The sequence below is a fragment of the Microtus oregoni genome, unplaced genomic scaffold (assembly GCF_018167655.1).
Source record: "Microtus oregoni isolate MIOR12 unplaced genomic scaffold, Mior012 000046F_ref0000063, whole genome shotgun sequence".
In the NCBI taxonomy this organism is placed as follows: Eukaryota; Metazoa; Chordata; class Mammalia; order Rodentia; family Cricetidae; genus Microtus; species Microtus oregoni.
Window position 1 is genome coordinate 19,408,907 of NW_024543220.1, and position 15,565 is coordinate 19,424,471.

The window sequence follows — 15,565 nt, forward strand, 5'->3', positions numbered from 1 at the left end:
CAGTTTGGTCTGACTTTTCTTTTTTTTTTTTTTTTAAGATTTATTTATTTATTATGTATACAACATTTCTTTCATGTATGCTTACATGCCAGAAGAGGGCACCAGATCTCATTATAGATGGCTGTGAGCCACCATGTGGTTGCTGGAAATTGAACTCAGGACCTCTGGAAGAGCAGTCAGTGCTCTTAACCTCTGAACCATCTCTCCAGCCCTGGGCTGACTTTTCTTATCCAAATTGTTCAAAACAAGTCAGTTTCCAATGACTAAGGCATTGGTAGTCATTATCTTGTGTGTGTGTGTGTGTGTGTGTGTGTGTGTGTGTGTGTTTAATATACTTTGGAGGGTTAGTTTTGTTTTGTTTTGTCTTGTTTTCAAGACAGGGTTTCCTCAGTGTACCCCTGGTTGTTCTGGAACTCTCACTGTAGACCAGGCTGGCCACAAATTCAGAGATCCACCTGCCTCTGTCTCCCAAGTGCTGGGACTAAAGTTGTGCACCACCACCGCCTAGCTGTTTGTTTTTTAACTGGCCAAATTCCAGAGCCCAAAGAGGCCTCATTGAAATTCTAGGTTCTGGAGTAGGAATGTTTTTCAAGAATCTTATAATGTATAATGAGCAAGAACAAGTTACTTTACATATTAAGTTTTAAAATGTTTCTGAATGGCTAGAAAGATGGTTTGGTGATTAGGACCACTTGCTGTTCTCTCAGACGACTCAGGGCCCCTGATTCTAGAACTCACAGAGTTCACAGGCATCTGCAGCTCCAGTTCCAGGAGATGCTCTGCCCTCTTCTTGACTCTGAAGGCATGTGTGTGGTGCACACCGACACAGGCAAAACACTATTTGTAGAAAACAAAAATAATCTTAAAATTTTTTTTTTCTGAATTGGACTAGGAATTTTAAGACAAGATAAACTTTTAAAAATAGAACAAAGACAGGGGCTGAAGAGATGGCTCAAAGGTTAGGAGCACTGACTGCTCTTCCAGGGGACTGTCTGTAACCGCAGTTCTAGGGGACCCAACACCCATGGCAAAACACCAATGCATATAAAATGAAAGTAAAAAATTTATAGCTGGGTAGTGGTAGCGCACGCCTTTAATCCCAGCACTTGAGAGTCAGAGGCAGGCAGATCTCTGTAAATTCGAGGCCAGCCTGGTCAACAGAGCTAGTTACAGGACAGCTAGGGCTGTTATACCGAGAAACCCTGTCTTGAAAAACTAAAAGAGAGAGAGGGGAAAAAAAGAAATAACGAAAGAAAAAATTTTTAAAGTAATTAATAAAAAAACAAAGAAAGACATACCCTTCTTAAAAATTAATGTGGGCACCTGAGGTGACGCAGCAGGTAGAAGTGCTGCCAGGCCTGATGCCCTGAGTTTCACCCTATAACCCACCTGCTGGAGGGGGAAATCAGCTCCCAGCAGGTAAAAGTGCTTGCTGCCAGGCCTGATGCCCTGAGTTTCACCCTATAACCCACCTGCTGGAGGGGGAAATCAGCTCCCAGCAGGTAAAAGTGCTTGCTGCCAGGCCTGATGCCCTGAGTTTCACCCTATAACCCACCTGCTGGAGGGGGAAATCAGCTCCCAGCAGGTAAAAGTGCTTGCTGCCAGGCCTGATGCCCTGAGTTTCACCCTATAACCCACCTGCTGGAGGGGGAAATCAGCTCCCAGCAGGTAAAAGTGCTTGCTGCCAGGCCTGATGCCCTGAGTTTCACCCTATAACCCACCTGCTGGAGGGGGAAATCAGCTCCCAGCAGGTAAAAGTGCTTGCTGCCAGGCCTGATGCCCTGAGTTTCACCCTATAACCCACCTGCTGGAGGGGGAAATCAGCTCCCAGCAGGTAAAAGTGCTTGCTGCCAGGCCTGATGCCCTGAGTTTCACCCTATAACCCACCTGCTGGAGGGGGAAATCAGCTCCCAGCAGGTAAAAGTGCTTGCTGCCAGGCCTGATGCCCTGAGTTTCACCCTATAACCCACCTGCTGGAGGGGGAAATCAGCTCCCAGCAGGTAAAAGTGCTTGCTGCCAGGCCTGATGCCCTGAGTTTCACCCTATAACCCACCTGCTGGAGGGGGAAATCAGCTCCCAGCAGGTAAAAGTGCTTGCTGCCAGGCCTGATGCCCTGAGTTTCACCCTATAACCCACCTGCTGGAGGGGGAAATCAGCTCCCAGCAGGTAAAAGTGCTTGCTGCCAGGCCTGATGCCCTGAGTTTCATCCTATAACCCACCTGCTGGAGGGGGAAATCAGCTCCCAGCAGGTAAAAGTGCTTGCTGCCAGGCCTGATGCCCTGAGTTTCATCCTATAACCCACCTGCTGGAGGGGGAAATCAGCTCCCAGCAGGTAAAAGTGCTTGCTGCCAGGCCTGATGCCCTGAGTTTCATCCTATAACCCACCTGCTGGAGGGGGAAATCAGCTCCCAGAAGTTGTCCTATTGTCAATGACTTCCACACACACAATGTCACACACACGCACTCACACCCACAACCCCTCCCCGCACACAGACACATAAATAGACTTAAGTGTGGCTTCTCAGAATATGTAGTCTGTCGCCCTCTGGTGACAAGAGTGTCTGTGCCCTGTGGGAAATCCTCAGAGTTAAGTCTGGACGGGATGGAGCCAGGGCGGTGCAGAGCTGACCTGAGACGGCTCCTGGCGAAGCTCCTGTGACCGGCCTGGGTGGTTCCCAGTCTAGGACACCCGGAGGTGCAGAAGAACAGGTGAGCTCCAACGGGGACCCGGGAGAGGGGATTACCTTTAATACAGTTGCTCTCTACTGTTCTTCTGTTTGGTTTAGAAGCAAAGAATAAAGGAACAAAAGGCAGGAAAGAGACCAAAATCTGACCTCAGCAGATGAACCTGCCTTGATTAGCATGGCAGCAAGGGTCAGAGACTTGCCCCGCCAGAAGGAAGTTGTGAGAAGGGGAGGGAGCTGGTCGGGGCTCTTACAGGAGTGGGCTCTGGGCTTTGGTGAAGTCCGTACCGCTGTACGAGAGGGTACACGCAGGGCTTGAGAGATCTGTGGTCGCTCTTTTGTTTACTTATAAACTGGTTTATTTCTCTTAATAGCTTGCTCAGGCAAAGCAGGCTATCTTGAGTACGGTCTGTCTCAATAAACAATTCTCCCTGAGATGTAAAAGTGTCCGACCAGGTAGTCTCAACAGAGGGAGTTCTGGTTTTCCACAGCTCGGACAGAATGTGACTCCGCCCCCCGGAGGTGCCAGGAGCAGCTGGTGTTCCACGGGCGTATCTCACCTCCACTCTCAGCCTTCTCCCTGGGTGAAAATACCCGGTCCAATCCTGGAAGCCGAGGGCTGGAACGTGTCGGTGTGGGTGTGTAGGTGTTCTTTGGACACCCCTGTTCCTAGCTGGATTTGGCCTCAGCTTTAAACGGAGCCTGTTGGGTTTCCGGGCTGGACTTGTCGTTTGGGTAAGACCAGTTCTGATTTTCTGACCAGCGCTCATTTCTGGAGATTTTTTGAATCTTTAACACCCAACCCCCCTTTCTTCTGGGAGCTCCAGTTCACATCACCAACACTTGGCCTTGAAAGAATGAAACTGTTCTTTTAATGAGGTGGAAACTGTTAAGGGCTTAATCGTGGCTGCCCTGTTGTGGTCCTGTTTGCCAATGTATGTGAGCCTCTTTTGTGTGGCTGTAATGTAACTGTGCATTGATTTGGATGTGTGGAGGGGCCTAGCAGCACGGTGCAGTTCCTCTAATGGCTACATACACCCCCACTCCCGCACCATGTTCTGCTGAGTCAGCAAATGGAGGGCCTGATGGAAGATAGGCCCAGTTACCCTTGTAGCCTCTGATCAAGATCTCGTAGTCCAGGCTAACCTTGATCTTTATGTATCAGGGGAAGACCTTGAACCCCTGATCCTCCTGACGCCTCAGTCCCACCCCAAGTATGCACTGCCACATCCAGCTTGTTTGTGTTTTGAGCTGGAGGCTTGCTGTGTATCCTAGACTGTCTCGAACTCAATGCTCTCTTGCCTCCACTCTGCCTCTCCGGTTCCCCAGTGCTAGGATCACAGAATACGGCCATCTATTGACTCGCTCTTCCCACAAGCATTTACTTGCATGCCGGCTTCACTGTAGACTCAACAGACTGAGGCGGGATCTCTCCATGGCAGACCCCAGTCCAATTCTGTCCTTGCCTCTCCTGAGCCATCACCAGCTCTCAAATCTGAGACTCTCTTGGGCGTCATTAAAGAAAATAAGAGCTGGGCGGTGGTGGTGCACGCCTTTAATCCCAGCACTAGGGAGGCAGAGGCAGGTGGAGCTCTGTGTGTTCGAGGCCAGCCTGGTCTACAGAGCAAATTCCAGGACAGGCTCCAAATTTACACAGAGAAACCCTGTCAAAAGGAGAAAGAAAGAAAGAAAGAAAGAAAGAAAGAAAGAAAGTCAATGACAGCCATTAAGTCATCACTAAGGAAGACTTTATTCAAGGGGAGCCATGGCAACAGGTATAGGGACCACTGCAGGAGAGACTTGCCCAACACCTGAATCAACCACCCTCCATCACTTCTTGTAGGGAAATCCAAGATTAATACTTTGTCTCAAACCAAAAGGATGTTCAGGTTTTCTCCATGTACAGTCTTTCCTAACATGGCTTCCAGTCATCAGCTTGAAGAGGCAGGTTCAGGAGTGTGGCACTCTATGGAAGCTGAATGACCTGCATGCAGCCTGAGCAGGGCCTGGGGCTATGCCAAGACATTTTTATCTCTGTGAGCCCAACTCCCAGTCTGAACAGCTAAGAAGGTCAGGAAGCAATACTCTGATAAAATAAGCTGTTTTCAGGTATCCACAGGAGATTGGCTTCAGGACATCATGTGAAACCTGAAACTGTTACCTGCTCCAGTCCCTTAAATGATTTTTGCATAGAATCTGCACGTGTTCGCTTGTAGACTTTCAAACATCTTTATATTACTTATCATACTCTAATAACACTATGAGTGCTGTGTGAATAGTTATTATAGAAGTAACAACAGAAAGTGTTCCCGCTCAGCACAAGCATGATTTTTTTCCTCTAGTATCCAGTCTACACATAGTTGAATTTACGGACTCAGAACCATGACTGCAAGGGACTACCACTCCCAAGAGCCTTCCCAGACACAGCCTCCCAGAACCTCGGACTCATCGAGTCCTTTAGGTACACGGAGAGTCCAAGTTCAAACTTGAATAAGAATAAAGACTCTTTGCTTTTACATATAAAACTCGGTCTCCTTGTTGGTTTTTGGGAAGCTCCACAATTTGGGCGTAACAGATAGATTTATTTTCTCATTATTCTAGAGGCTAAGGAGTCAAAAACCGAGGCCCTGGCAGATTCAGTGCTTGGTGAGAACTACCCTTTCTGCTTCCAAGATGGTACCTGATGGCCTTGTGCTCAAATGGCACAAAGGGTGAGTACTACATCCCCATGGGTACTGCATCCTCACCTGGCACAGGGTGACATAACAGGAGGAATAAAGCAGTTAGGGACACAGCTCAGTGTCCTTGGAGCCCTAGGTTTAATCCCTCTAACACCAAATAAATAAGCAAAGGGCACAAAGGATCTCTCTAATTGCCTCCAGCCCTTTCCTGCCAATGAGGCTGAGCCCCCATGGCTTTTTTTTTCCCCAAATATTTATTTATTATGTATACAATATTCTGTCTGTATGTCTGCAGGCCAGAAGAGGGCACCAGACCTCATTACAGATGGTTGTGAGCCACCATGTGGTTGCCAGGAATTGAACTCAGGACCTTTGGAAGAGCAGGCAATGCTCTTAACTTCTGAGCCATCTCTCCAACCCCCCCCCCCCCATGGCTTTATGTACTCTCGAAGGCCCCACTTTCTCACGCCGTTACTCTGAGGTTTCAACACAGATTTTCACGAGGACACAGATATTTAAAGCATAGTAGTAGCATCGTGATTAGAACTCCCCCCAGTGCTAAGTTACATTATTGGGATACACATCTAAATAGTGTGGGAGTAGGGGTACAGTTCCCAACAAAATTGGGAGTCTCCTTGTAAAAAGGAGGCAACAGTTGTCTGAACATTTGCTGATCCCTGGCCACCTAGATGAATGAAAGAAACGGAGCATTCTGATTCAGCCTCAGATTGCTGTCTCATCCCCCGTGGCAGGCATCCAGCAGAGCTCAGCTGCTCTCCAGTAATTAGCTGGAGTTGATTCTCCGGGTATTTGGCCACTGTAACAGAAGTTGCTTGACATAGTCTTGTAGGCTAGCAGGCTTACTAGGCAGTACCTGCTTAGAGTCCGTGTGTCTTCTGTTCTTGTTACCCTTCCCGCTCTGTTTATGAATGGACTGAGCAAACTCTTGAGAAAGGCAGCTGAATGCCATGTGCAGAGAGAGAAAGAGAGAGAGAGAGAGAGAGAGAGAGAGAGAGTTGGTCTGTCTGTGTGATTATGTAATCTCTCCTGCCATTGGCCAGAGGCTCTGGGCCAGGTTCTGAGACACCTGTCTGTTGACCATTTCCTTACACTTCCTTAAAACAGTCTTCAAATACTACGTGTAAGGCCAACCTTGTGGCAGTCAGCTTTTGCCATGTGTAGGCAGTGGGGCACTTTCCAGTCCTGTTTCCCCACAGGCTCCGTAGGTGACATGTGTGACCTGGGGGAGTGGGCCTGAGATGAGAGCCTGCTGCCATGATAGTCACAAGAGCCTGGACAGAGGGAAGCATCCAGGATGTGGCCCCGCCCACCTCTTCCCAACCTATTTCCCAGAGACTGCAAGAGTCAATTTCCTGTTGCTATGGAGAAATACTTAAGGCAATTAGCTTATAAAAAGTACCACAAACCGGGGCGTTGGTGGTGCCTTTAATCCCAGCACTTGGGAGGCAGAGGCAGGCGGATCTCTGTGAGTTCAAGACCAGCCTGGTCTACAAGAGCTAGTTCTAGGACAGGCTCCAAAGTCACAAAAAAAATTCTGTCTCGAAAAACCAAAAAGAAAAAAGAAAAAAAAGAAAAAAAAGAAAAAAAAAGTACCACCCGCTGCTTCTGGAAGTTTCAGTCCCAGCTGGAGGACAGAGCAGCCAGTGCACTAAACTGCTCCATTAGTAAACAGGAAGCCCATAAGAGAGTAGGAACCTGGGGTTTCACAGTCCCCTTAAAGGACATGCCTGCTGTGTAGTCACCACCTCCCCTAAAGTCTCCATCTCTACCGCAGGGCCTCTCACTAGCCATACCCTGGTGATCAAGCCTTTAACACAAGGACTTTTGGGGAACATTCAGCATTCAAGCCATTGCACACCCCATGAACGTATGGGGCTATAGTGAAGGACTGTGATGGGAACTGATTTGAGAAATTCTTTCCTTATGGAAGTCCAGAGGGGCAGAGCTGGGGAGGGGGATGAGGGGGCACATGGATGTGAGTCCGGTCCACCTGGACTAAAGGTCAGAGAGGTTTGGGCTTATTTTTACCAACAGGTGTGGCTACAAACAAGAAACCTAAGGTGTGGTTACTTATAGGGTTTTGGACATTAAGATGGCCCGTAGAGGTGGATCCATTCCACCCTGACTAAAGGTCAGGGAATTCAAGCCTATTCCTGCTCCTTCATTTTAAAGTAGGAGGTTTGACAGGGAGTGGCTGCCTATGGTCTAAGGTGTGTCAGGATTCAGGCTGTGTGGTGCTGAGGTGTCATAGTGTTGTTAGTAACTGATGTTCCTTGATGTGCACATGTTCAGATGTAAGCATAAACATCTCATGAACCTTGGAGGGAATGTACTTAAGGAGCTATGAAGTGCTATTACCATGACAACTGTTTTCATATCCCTGGGGATTTTAATGGGACACAAGTAGTCAGACTCAGGTAATCTCCCTTCCTGTGTTTTCAAGGGTGCCAATAAAACCTTTTCTTTAGTCAGACTCAGGTAAGCTCCCTTCTTGTGTTTTCAAGGGTGCCAAAAAAACCTTTTTTTAAAGGTATACAGTGTCCTGCCTGCATTTCTGCCTGCACGCCAGAAGAGGGCACCAGATCTCATTACAGGTGGTTGTGGGACACCATGTGGTTGCTGGGAATTGAACTCAGGACCTCTGGAAGAACAGTGAAGAGCTCTTAACCTCTGAATCATCTCTCCAGTCCCCAAAAGTATGTCTTTAAATATGAAACCCTTCTCTGGGACAGATTCCTTAATTTGTTCCTGACTTTAGAGGTAAATTGCAAAATATTGTCACTGGAATCTGACAATTCCGCTGACTGAAAGTCCCTTGGGGGCTGGAGAGATGGCTTAGTGTTTTAGAGCACTTGTTGCTCTTGCTGAGCACCTGGGGTCAATTTGCAGCACCCACAGTGTGGTTCACAACCCTCAGTAACTCCAGTTAGTGTATCTGATGCTCTCTGAGCTCTCAGAGTCCTAGGCATAATGTGGTGTACATAAGACACATAAATTTGGAAGGAGGAGAAAGTTACTGGGTTTGGGACTCAAGGGGGACAATGAAGCAATGGCATTTTTGGTTATAGAGTTATTAATGCCATAGAAAACATTATGGGAAATCTGAGTTCAAATCTACACGGGAGGGGGATTCCCCTTCTTACAGATTTCCAAGATGGTAGGTTTTGGAAGTCCACACACAGGTCGTCAGTATCCAGGCGCACATGGCCACTAGGGACTTGGCAGAGTACTTACCCCTGTGTGCCTGGCAGGCAGTACCCTGTTCCTTTAAAAGGCAGAACTCAGCCTACTTCCTCCTTTTCTTCCTCTTCTCTCTGCATCTGTCGCTTCCTCTCCTCTCTTCTCATGAGGTCACTCTGCAATCCCTTCCTCTCTCCCCTCTCCCTTCCCTTCCCCAATAAAACTCCCCATGTGAGTTCTGTCTGCCCCTCACCCACTGTCGTTGGGACTCTCTTGCTGTTTCATGACAGGCTGTTTCAGGAAAGGAGTATGTGGCCCTGAGGATATGGAGAAGGAAAGGTACATTTAGTTAAGGTGTATTTGTTATGTGAGTGGGGGTGATGAGCTGTCCCTGGTAGCCTGTCCTTTGATGTCTTGGGGCCTGGTACCCTGGCCTGTAAACTTCCTCGGGGAAATGAGAATCGTGGTACTTGCTATTCCTCTGGAATCTAGGCATCTGAGGAGTCTGGGGAGTTAAGGGGTTCCAGAACCACAGATTGGCTCCCAATAGGGCACTTGTCATGTCTGAAAAAGTCATGAGAAAAAGGCTTATGCTAAGGCAATTAGCCCTTAGCTCCAAAACCTAACACCCATAACCTGTTAAGTATAGCAGTTAAGTTCTAGCTGGGTAGTGGTGGTTCATACCTTTAACCCCAGAGTTTGGGTGGCAGAGACAGGTAGAACTCTGAGTTCAAGACCAGCCTGGCCTACAGAGAGAGTCCAGGACAGTTACACAAAGTTACACAAAGCCTTGTCTTGAAAAACCAAAATGAAAAAAAAAAGTATAGCAAATTCTGTAACTGATACCTAAAGGACAAACCAAGGGGACAAGAGGCTAAAGCTACCAGAGTGAGAAAGGGGGGGGGGGGCTAAAGTCAAGGACCCCCTGCACCCGAGACCAGAGGAACCTTGGAATGAGGAAACCTCGGACCCCTGCTGGCTCAGACTTTTCCATTTTACCATCAATGCCCCCTGGCAGCCTGGTATCCTACCCTTGGCCACATCCTCATTAGTCCAATTAAAAAGACAATGAAGAAAAACAGAGAAGGGAGGTTTATTTCAAGCATCCACACTGGGAAGAAGAACAAATGAAAGAAGCCCAGTGCAGCGGTTTGAATAGAGAGGCCCCCACAGGCCCACTGGGAGTGGCACTATTAGGGGGTGTGGCCTTGTTGGAGGAGATGTGGCCTTGTTGGAGGAGGTCCATCAATAGGGACTGGGCTGGGAGGTCTCAGCTCAGGCCAGTTCTCTTCCTGTTTCCAGAATGTAGAATTCCAGACGGAGAGCTCTCAGCTCCTTCTCCAGCACCACGCCTGCCCTACTTGCCACCATGCTTCCTTGCTTCCTGCCATGACAAGAGCGGGCTAAACCCCGGAACTAGCCATCCCCACTTATATGTTCTCTCTTCTAAGAGCTGCCATGGTCATGGTGTCTCTTCGCAGCAACAGAAACCTTAAGGCATCCAATGATCCTCACCTCAAGTTCATCTTCCGGGCCCTGTGATATGAAGTCTAGGCTTAACTAGAGGGCAACGGGTGTGCATGGCTAAGCGATCCTGGTCAAGGTGTGATCCTCCTTAGTAGCATCGTCTCAGCTCCAGATCCTTCTGCAGAGGCTTCTGACAAATCTTCAGAGCTGTCTGAACTCTCGTTCAGGGAGACAAGTTCCTCCAGCCTTTGGCCTTTTTCGTTCTCCAGCTTGAGACTCCTGAGGAAACTCCATTTCCTTGGGAACCATTGTTTCAATAGTCTGGTAGCCAAACAGGGGCACAAATGTCTCCATTTCTGAGCCAAGTACAAACCCTGAAGTCACAAGACAGTGCTGCCATCCCCTACATTGCATGCTTTTGCCTTGCTGCAAGATTTTTAACAAACCAAAAAGAACTAGGGAAACAAAGGGAGACCCAGAATCCCAGTGACATTTCCTGGGCACCTGCCAGATGTCTGGCTTGTTAGTGAGAAAATTATACAAAGTCTACCAAGGGCTTAGATGAGGGTAACTCTGAGCGATCTAACTTGAGCAGTGCTTCCCTGAGGGCCGACAATTGCCTAGTTTAGCATTATACCTTAAGGCCTGGAGGAGCCCAACTGGTACCTTTGGCTCAAAACCTTTTCCTTATGCCCACCCCCCCTTCCCGGAGATCTCCCAAGCATCTTCCCTCTTGTGCAACAGCAAGGATGCAGGGAAGTAACTGGATGGCGACTCCATTCTGCCTCCTTCCCCATCTACGAGGACCTACACGTGTCGGATTGTAGGCCTTGCGGACACATGTCCGGGGAGGCTCAGGACACACAAAAAGTCTTAGTTGAAAGTGGCTGGGTTGAAGGTGGCACTGTGCCAGGGGAGGGAAGGCTGACTGCTGGTACAACAGGAGAACAGAGACCAGTAAGGGATCCACAGGTCTGCCAATTCCACAAGCTCAGAGGAAGTTCCCAAGGAGAGTAAGGATTGTTTTTTCTCCAAGCACAAGCCACCACGCTTTTGGCTCATTATTTGAGGTTAAATCGTATTCACTGGAGTCGGTCATTCCTGGCCCATTGGCAGGACAGAGAAAGCCAACATGACTACCTAACAGCACACATCAAGGGCTGAAGTTTTTCTCTACTTGGAACAGAAATTTCTCAGGCCTGAACTTGCTCAAGTCGTACAGTTAATCTGTAGCATCTACCAGGGATGACTCGACAAAGCTAATCGCTAGAGTCAAGTCCTTGCCGCCTAGTTTACTAAATGATGCATTCTTCGTTTCTATCTTAGGAAACAAAGAGACAAAGGCGCTTCCTGGAGCACCAAAGCACCAAACCGCACCAAGGCCAGCAGTAGGAGTGCGCAGAAGCGCAGTTGCGCCCCTTTTGGTACGTAGTCTGATGTCATCGGAGGCGGAGCTAGGGGAGGAGCCGCAGCCGGCTTGGGGCGGTACTGAGCTGGGTCACGTAGCTCAGGTCCCTGATCCCTGACTTGGGCCACATCCCGCCTTTCACCGTCCTCTAGTTACTGCGTGCAATCCCTCCGCCACGATGCCGATGTTCACCGTGAACACCAACGTTCCCCGCGCCTCAGTGCCAGAGGGGCTTCTCTCCGAGCTCACCCAGCAGCTGGCGCAGGCCACCGGCAAGCCGGCACAGGTTTGCAGGGAGGGTACAGGAAGGGAGTGGGGTGGAACCGTCAGTCGGGTAGAGGAAGAATGGGGTTGAGAGCCAAGGCGGGCCGGCGGGTGGCGGTTGGAGCTCTCTCGGAGACCTGTGGCCCGTAGTCTTTCAGGCGGGCTAACCGCGTGTCCATCCTCCCCTCCCCCGCAGTACATCGCAGTGCACGTGGTCCCGGACCAGCTAATGACTTTTAGCGGTTCTAGCGACCCCTGCGCCCTATGCAGTCTGCACAGCATCGGCAAGATCGGCGGCGCGCAGAACCGCACCTACAGCAAGTTGCTGTGCGGCCTGCTGGCTGATCGCCTGCACATCAGCCCTGACCGGTGCGTGGGGGTGATGGGTGAGGGGAGCTGGGAGGTCGGCGGGAGGCGGGGACAGTCCAGAGGGCACCGTCACGCTCGCCGAGACCGCGTGTTTGGCTGAGTCGGGCTTTCATTCTTGCAGGATCTACATCAACTATTACGACATGAGCGCAGCCAACGTGGGCTGGAACGGTTCCACCTTCGCCTGAGTGCTGGCCTAATAACTTACCTGCACCGCTGTTCTTGTTCTTGGAGCCTTGCTGCACGCAGTGTTCTGTTTTCGTCCACACGTAGCAATGTCCACCCTCCGACCGGGAGAAATAAATGGTTTAGAGACCACGGTTGCTTCTTCTTCCTTGGTTTGCAGAGGGATTGGTGCAGGGCAGGGCCGTTGAATGAAGCCCAGGTTGCAAAGGAAGGGTGGGGTGGGATGGCAGGCTCAGAGTTGTCCATTGCCTCTCTCAAAAACCGTGGTTTAGATGCCCCTTTGTCCAGGCTTTCCTATGCTGGCCTTACCTCTAAAAGGGGTTGACTTATCACCAGGGACCTCAGACCAAGAGCCCCGTGTCAGAGCTTCCCAAGCAGGAGTTGCTTCCTGAAATAAGTTACTTGCTCCGTGCGGGAATCCCGAATGTTCTTATCGCAATAATAAACGGCTCTTGTAATGTGCTTTCATTGAAGAGGGGATTACTCGAGCAGAAGAGTGGGTAGCTGGGCCCGCACCTTTCTTCTCGGCCCAACTTTTCCTCCCCAAGAATCACGGCGCTAAGCCAAGGGTTCCAGTTTCTCGATCTGGATAGTTACTTGTTCTGGAACTTTGGGACAGTTTAGGTATGTTGGTGGAAGAGGTGGCCAAGATACAAAATTCTCCCTGGGCCACACTCCCCAACTCATTGCCTGTGTTCTGCTCAGGGGGAACAGGCAGCTCCCCGCCCCCCTCCTACAGCAGTTCCCTGAGAAGCACGAGGGTGGAGGGAGTACCTGCCTTCTCTTTATCATTAACATTAGGGTAGAAAAGGTACTGGCCCTCTGGGCGTTTTCATTAAACAAAGTCATTGGCGAAGGTCCAGTATGATTTAGCCCCACAACAGGTGGGGTAGGCGGAATCTCAGCTTTGGTCATAAGAACATAAGAACCTGCTGCTCTCCCGAAGGAATTCGCTGTTCCTTAGTGTGAAGCCTTCCAGTTAAGGAGACCCGCTGAGATAAATCTTTTTTTTTTGTAAGAATCCCAAGGAATTCGAATTTGCTTTTGGATTCTGAGGGACCCTGCCTGGGAACAGAAACAGACGTCTGACTGGGAGTGAGGAGCTTGCCTCTGACAGAGGTCTCCCTGTGTGCAGAGACCTAAGGCCTAGTGTAGGTATAGAGTCCTGGTCAGGATTGCCAGGATCCCTGCCCTTTGTATTCCATCGTTAGCAGAATGGAGTCTTTACCCTGGAAGAAGGGGAACCCCATATCAGACACATCACCGCCCCCACCACTAGATCAGGACAGAAGTAGGGCCAGCAGGGGGTTTGTTTAGAAAGAATCAAAGCTCATGAGACTGAATCATGAATATAGATGCCTCCTCAGTGTGGAGGCCAGCCATCCCTAGAGGTTCCCAAAGCAAGACCCTTCCTAGCTTACTATCACCATGAGGGGCCTTGTGATTTTCTTTGTTTCATTCTGCATTCATGAAGGCATGCCACGCCTGCCTGCCTCCTTACTGGGAGGCATGTCCTTGCTGCAATCTTAGGGACAATCTGGGGCTGCCCTATGGAATCTGAGTACCTCTTGTGTGGCAGGCTTCCATCCTCAATCCGGGCCTTTGCCACATACTCTTAACCACAGGGTTGGGTTTGAGGTCGGGCCTTCCACAGACTCCTGGGTCCCCAACCGCAGAACCTCTTTTTCCTGCTGATCTCCTGTCTTGCACCTGGCGCCTTCTGCTCTACACAGAGAGGCTCAGGCCTCCCCAGCTCTAGTCTGACTCCCTCATTTCACAGATGAGGACACTGACCCTGAAGTACTTCTCATAGTGTCACTGCTGGCTCCCAGGGCAGAGTCACAGACTAAAACTCCATTTCCTCAGCGAGGGCTTTGGCCTAAAGGCTGCTTGTGAGCCTAAAGTTAAGGTTTCTGTGGGGGACTCTGGCCTAGGGGCCATGTGTGAGCCTAAAATTGAGATCTCTATGGCAGAGGAGGCAAGCTGAACACCAGCTGTGTGAATGTGGGGGTCTGGGGTGGGGAGATCACATGAGCCAGAAGAGCCACCCACCTCAAAAATAAAAACCTCAGTGTTATGATTTGTGCTCAGTGGGAGCATCTACAAAGGGTTACACCCTGGTTATAGAGGCATTGACTTGAGCTCTCCACGTTTCCTGGTCAGTTTAATGGTTGCTGAGGCAACTGCTTCTGTCTCCCTCCCTCACCCCAGTCATCCCTGACCAGCCCCTTTCTCCAAAGCATGATCCTTCATTACCCACTGAATGAGGCCAGTTCCTTCTCAAAACCAACGCTCAGGGGCCAGCCAGCTAGCTTTCCCAATGATACCTCAATCCTCCAGGTTGGATGGGGGAAGTTGGGCAGAGAATGCCCCCCGCCCTGTTCTCTCCCCATTGTTCCATAGGGCCATGCATCTAATGAGGTGACCCCCACCTGTGCCCACGGTCACTGTTTGCCACAGCTGACCAACTCTGGCAAATCTTGTACCTTTCCAAGTGCTGTTCCTTCTCCTGTGCCCCATGGAGTTGCTCAGGACCACTGGTGGCATATCCTGGTTCGGAGGACACTCACAAATGCCTGTCTTGACCCATGCCTCTTAGATGGGATGTGCATTTCCAGGGCCTCCTTCCTGCTCTGGTCTTCTGGGCTGCTGCCCTGGGACTTTCGGGCCTTGTCCAGCAAGTGCAGATTCCCAGAAACTCCCTTCTCCACCCCTACTCTCCTTTCAGGCACAACTGCATCTCAGAGACCTCCACCCATCCCTTCTCCAGAACTCATACCTTAGGAGCCACCACCCCATCCCACCCCCAATCCTCACAGCCAGTTCCTTCTGGGAGTCAGATCTCCCTGGTTTTGGCCCTGCTTTGGGCCTCAGTTTCCCCCATCTGTGAAATGAAGGGGTTCACCATCTTTTTTTCCCTATTCGCCCAATCCTGAAGATGGAAAAGAACATTTGACATTGCAGGTGGCCTGTGCCTGTACTCAGGTCTTGATAAATTGTGAAAGCTCTCCATTTGTGCTGTGCCAACCCTGATGTGCAGTGGGAGATGACGTGTGTGGTAGGACATCTTAGAGGGCTTCACGAAATCAGGTGCATTAGCGGATGCAGTGGACAGGCCCGGAGACGGTGGCTGAAATGGATCTTCAGGAGCTAACACACTACACCTGCTGGCCCCCATGCTGAAGGGTCCCCCCGCTCTCTAAAGCTGGCAGGTAGCATAACCAGTCTGCCTCAGAGCCTTCAGAACAGATGTTAGAAACGAAGCAGGCTGGAGCTCCCAAAGCAATACCTCAATTATTGGGAGA

The 15,565-nt window shown here is 50.0% G+C and overlaps 1 protein-coding gene and 1 long non-coding RNA gene across 2 annotated transcripts; both read left to right on the plus strand.

The window, feature by feature from the left end:
• The first annotated feature begins 2,580 nt into the window (after nt 1-2,580).
• LOC121435171 lies at nt 2,581-11,457 on the plus strand. Its single transcript, XR_005972552.1, has 3 exons — nt 2,581-2,709; nt 5,286-5,395; nt 11,360-11,457. It is a non-coding gene; the product is annotated as an uncharacterized LOC121435171 (long non-coding RNA).
• A 38-nt stretch (nt 11,458-11,495) lies between these two features.
• On the plus strand, nt 11,496-12,392 carry Mif (macrophage migration inhibitory factor). Its single transcript, XM_041634952.1, has 3 exons — nt 11,496-11,727; nt 11,902-12,074; nt 12,196-12,392. The coding sequence occupies exons 1-3, from the start codon at nt 11,620-11,622 to the stop codon at nt 12,260-12,262; spliced, it is 348 nt and encodes a 115-aa protein (XP_041490886.1). The 5' UTR covers nt 11,496-11,619; the 3' UTR covers nt 12,263-12,392.
• Nucleotides 12,393-15,565: the final 3,173 nt, after the last annotated feature.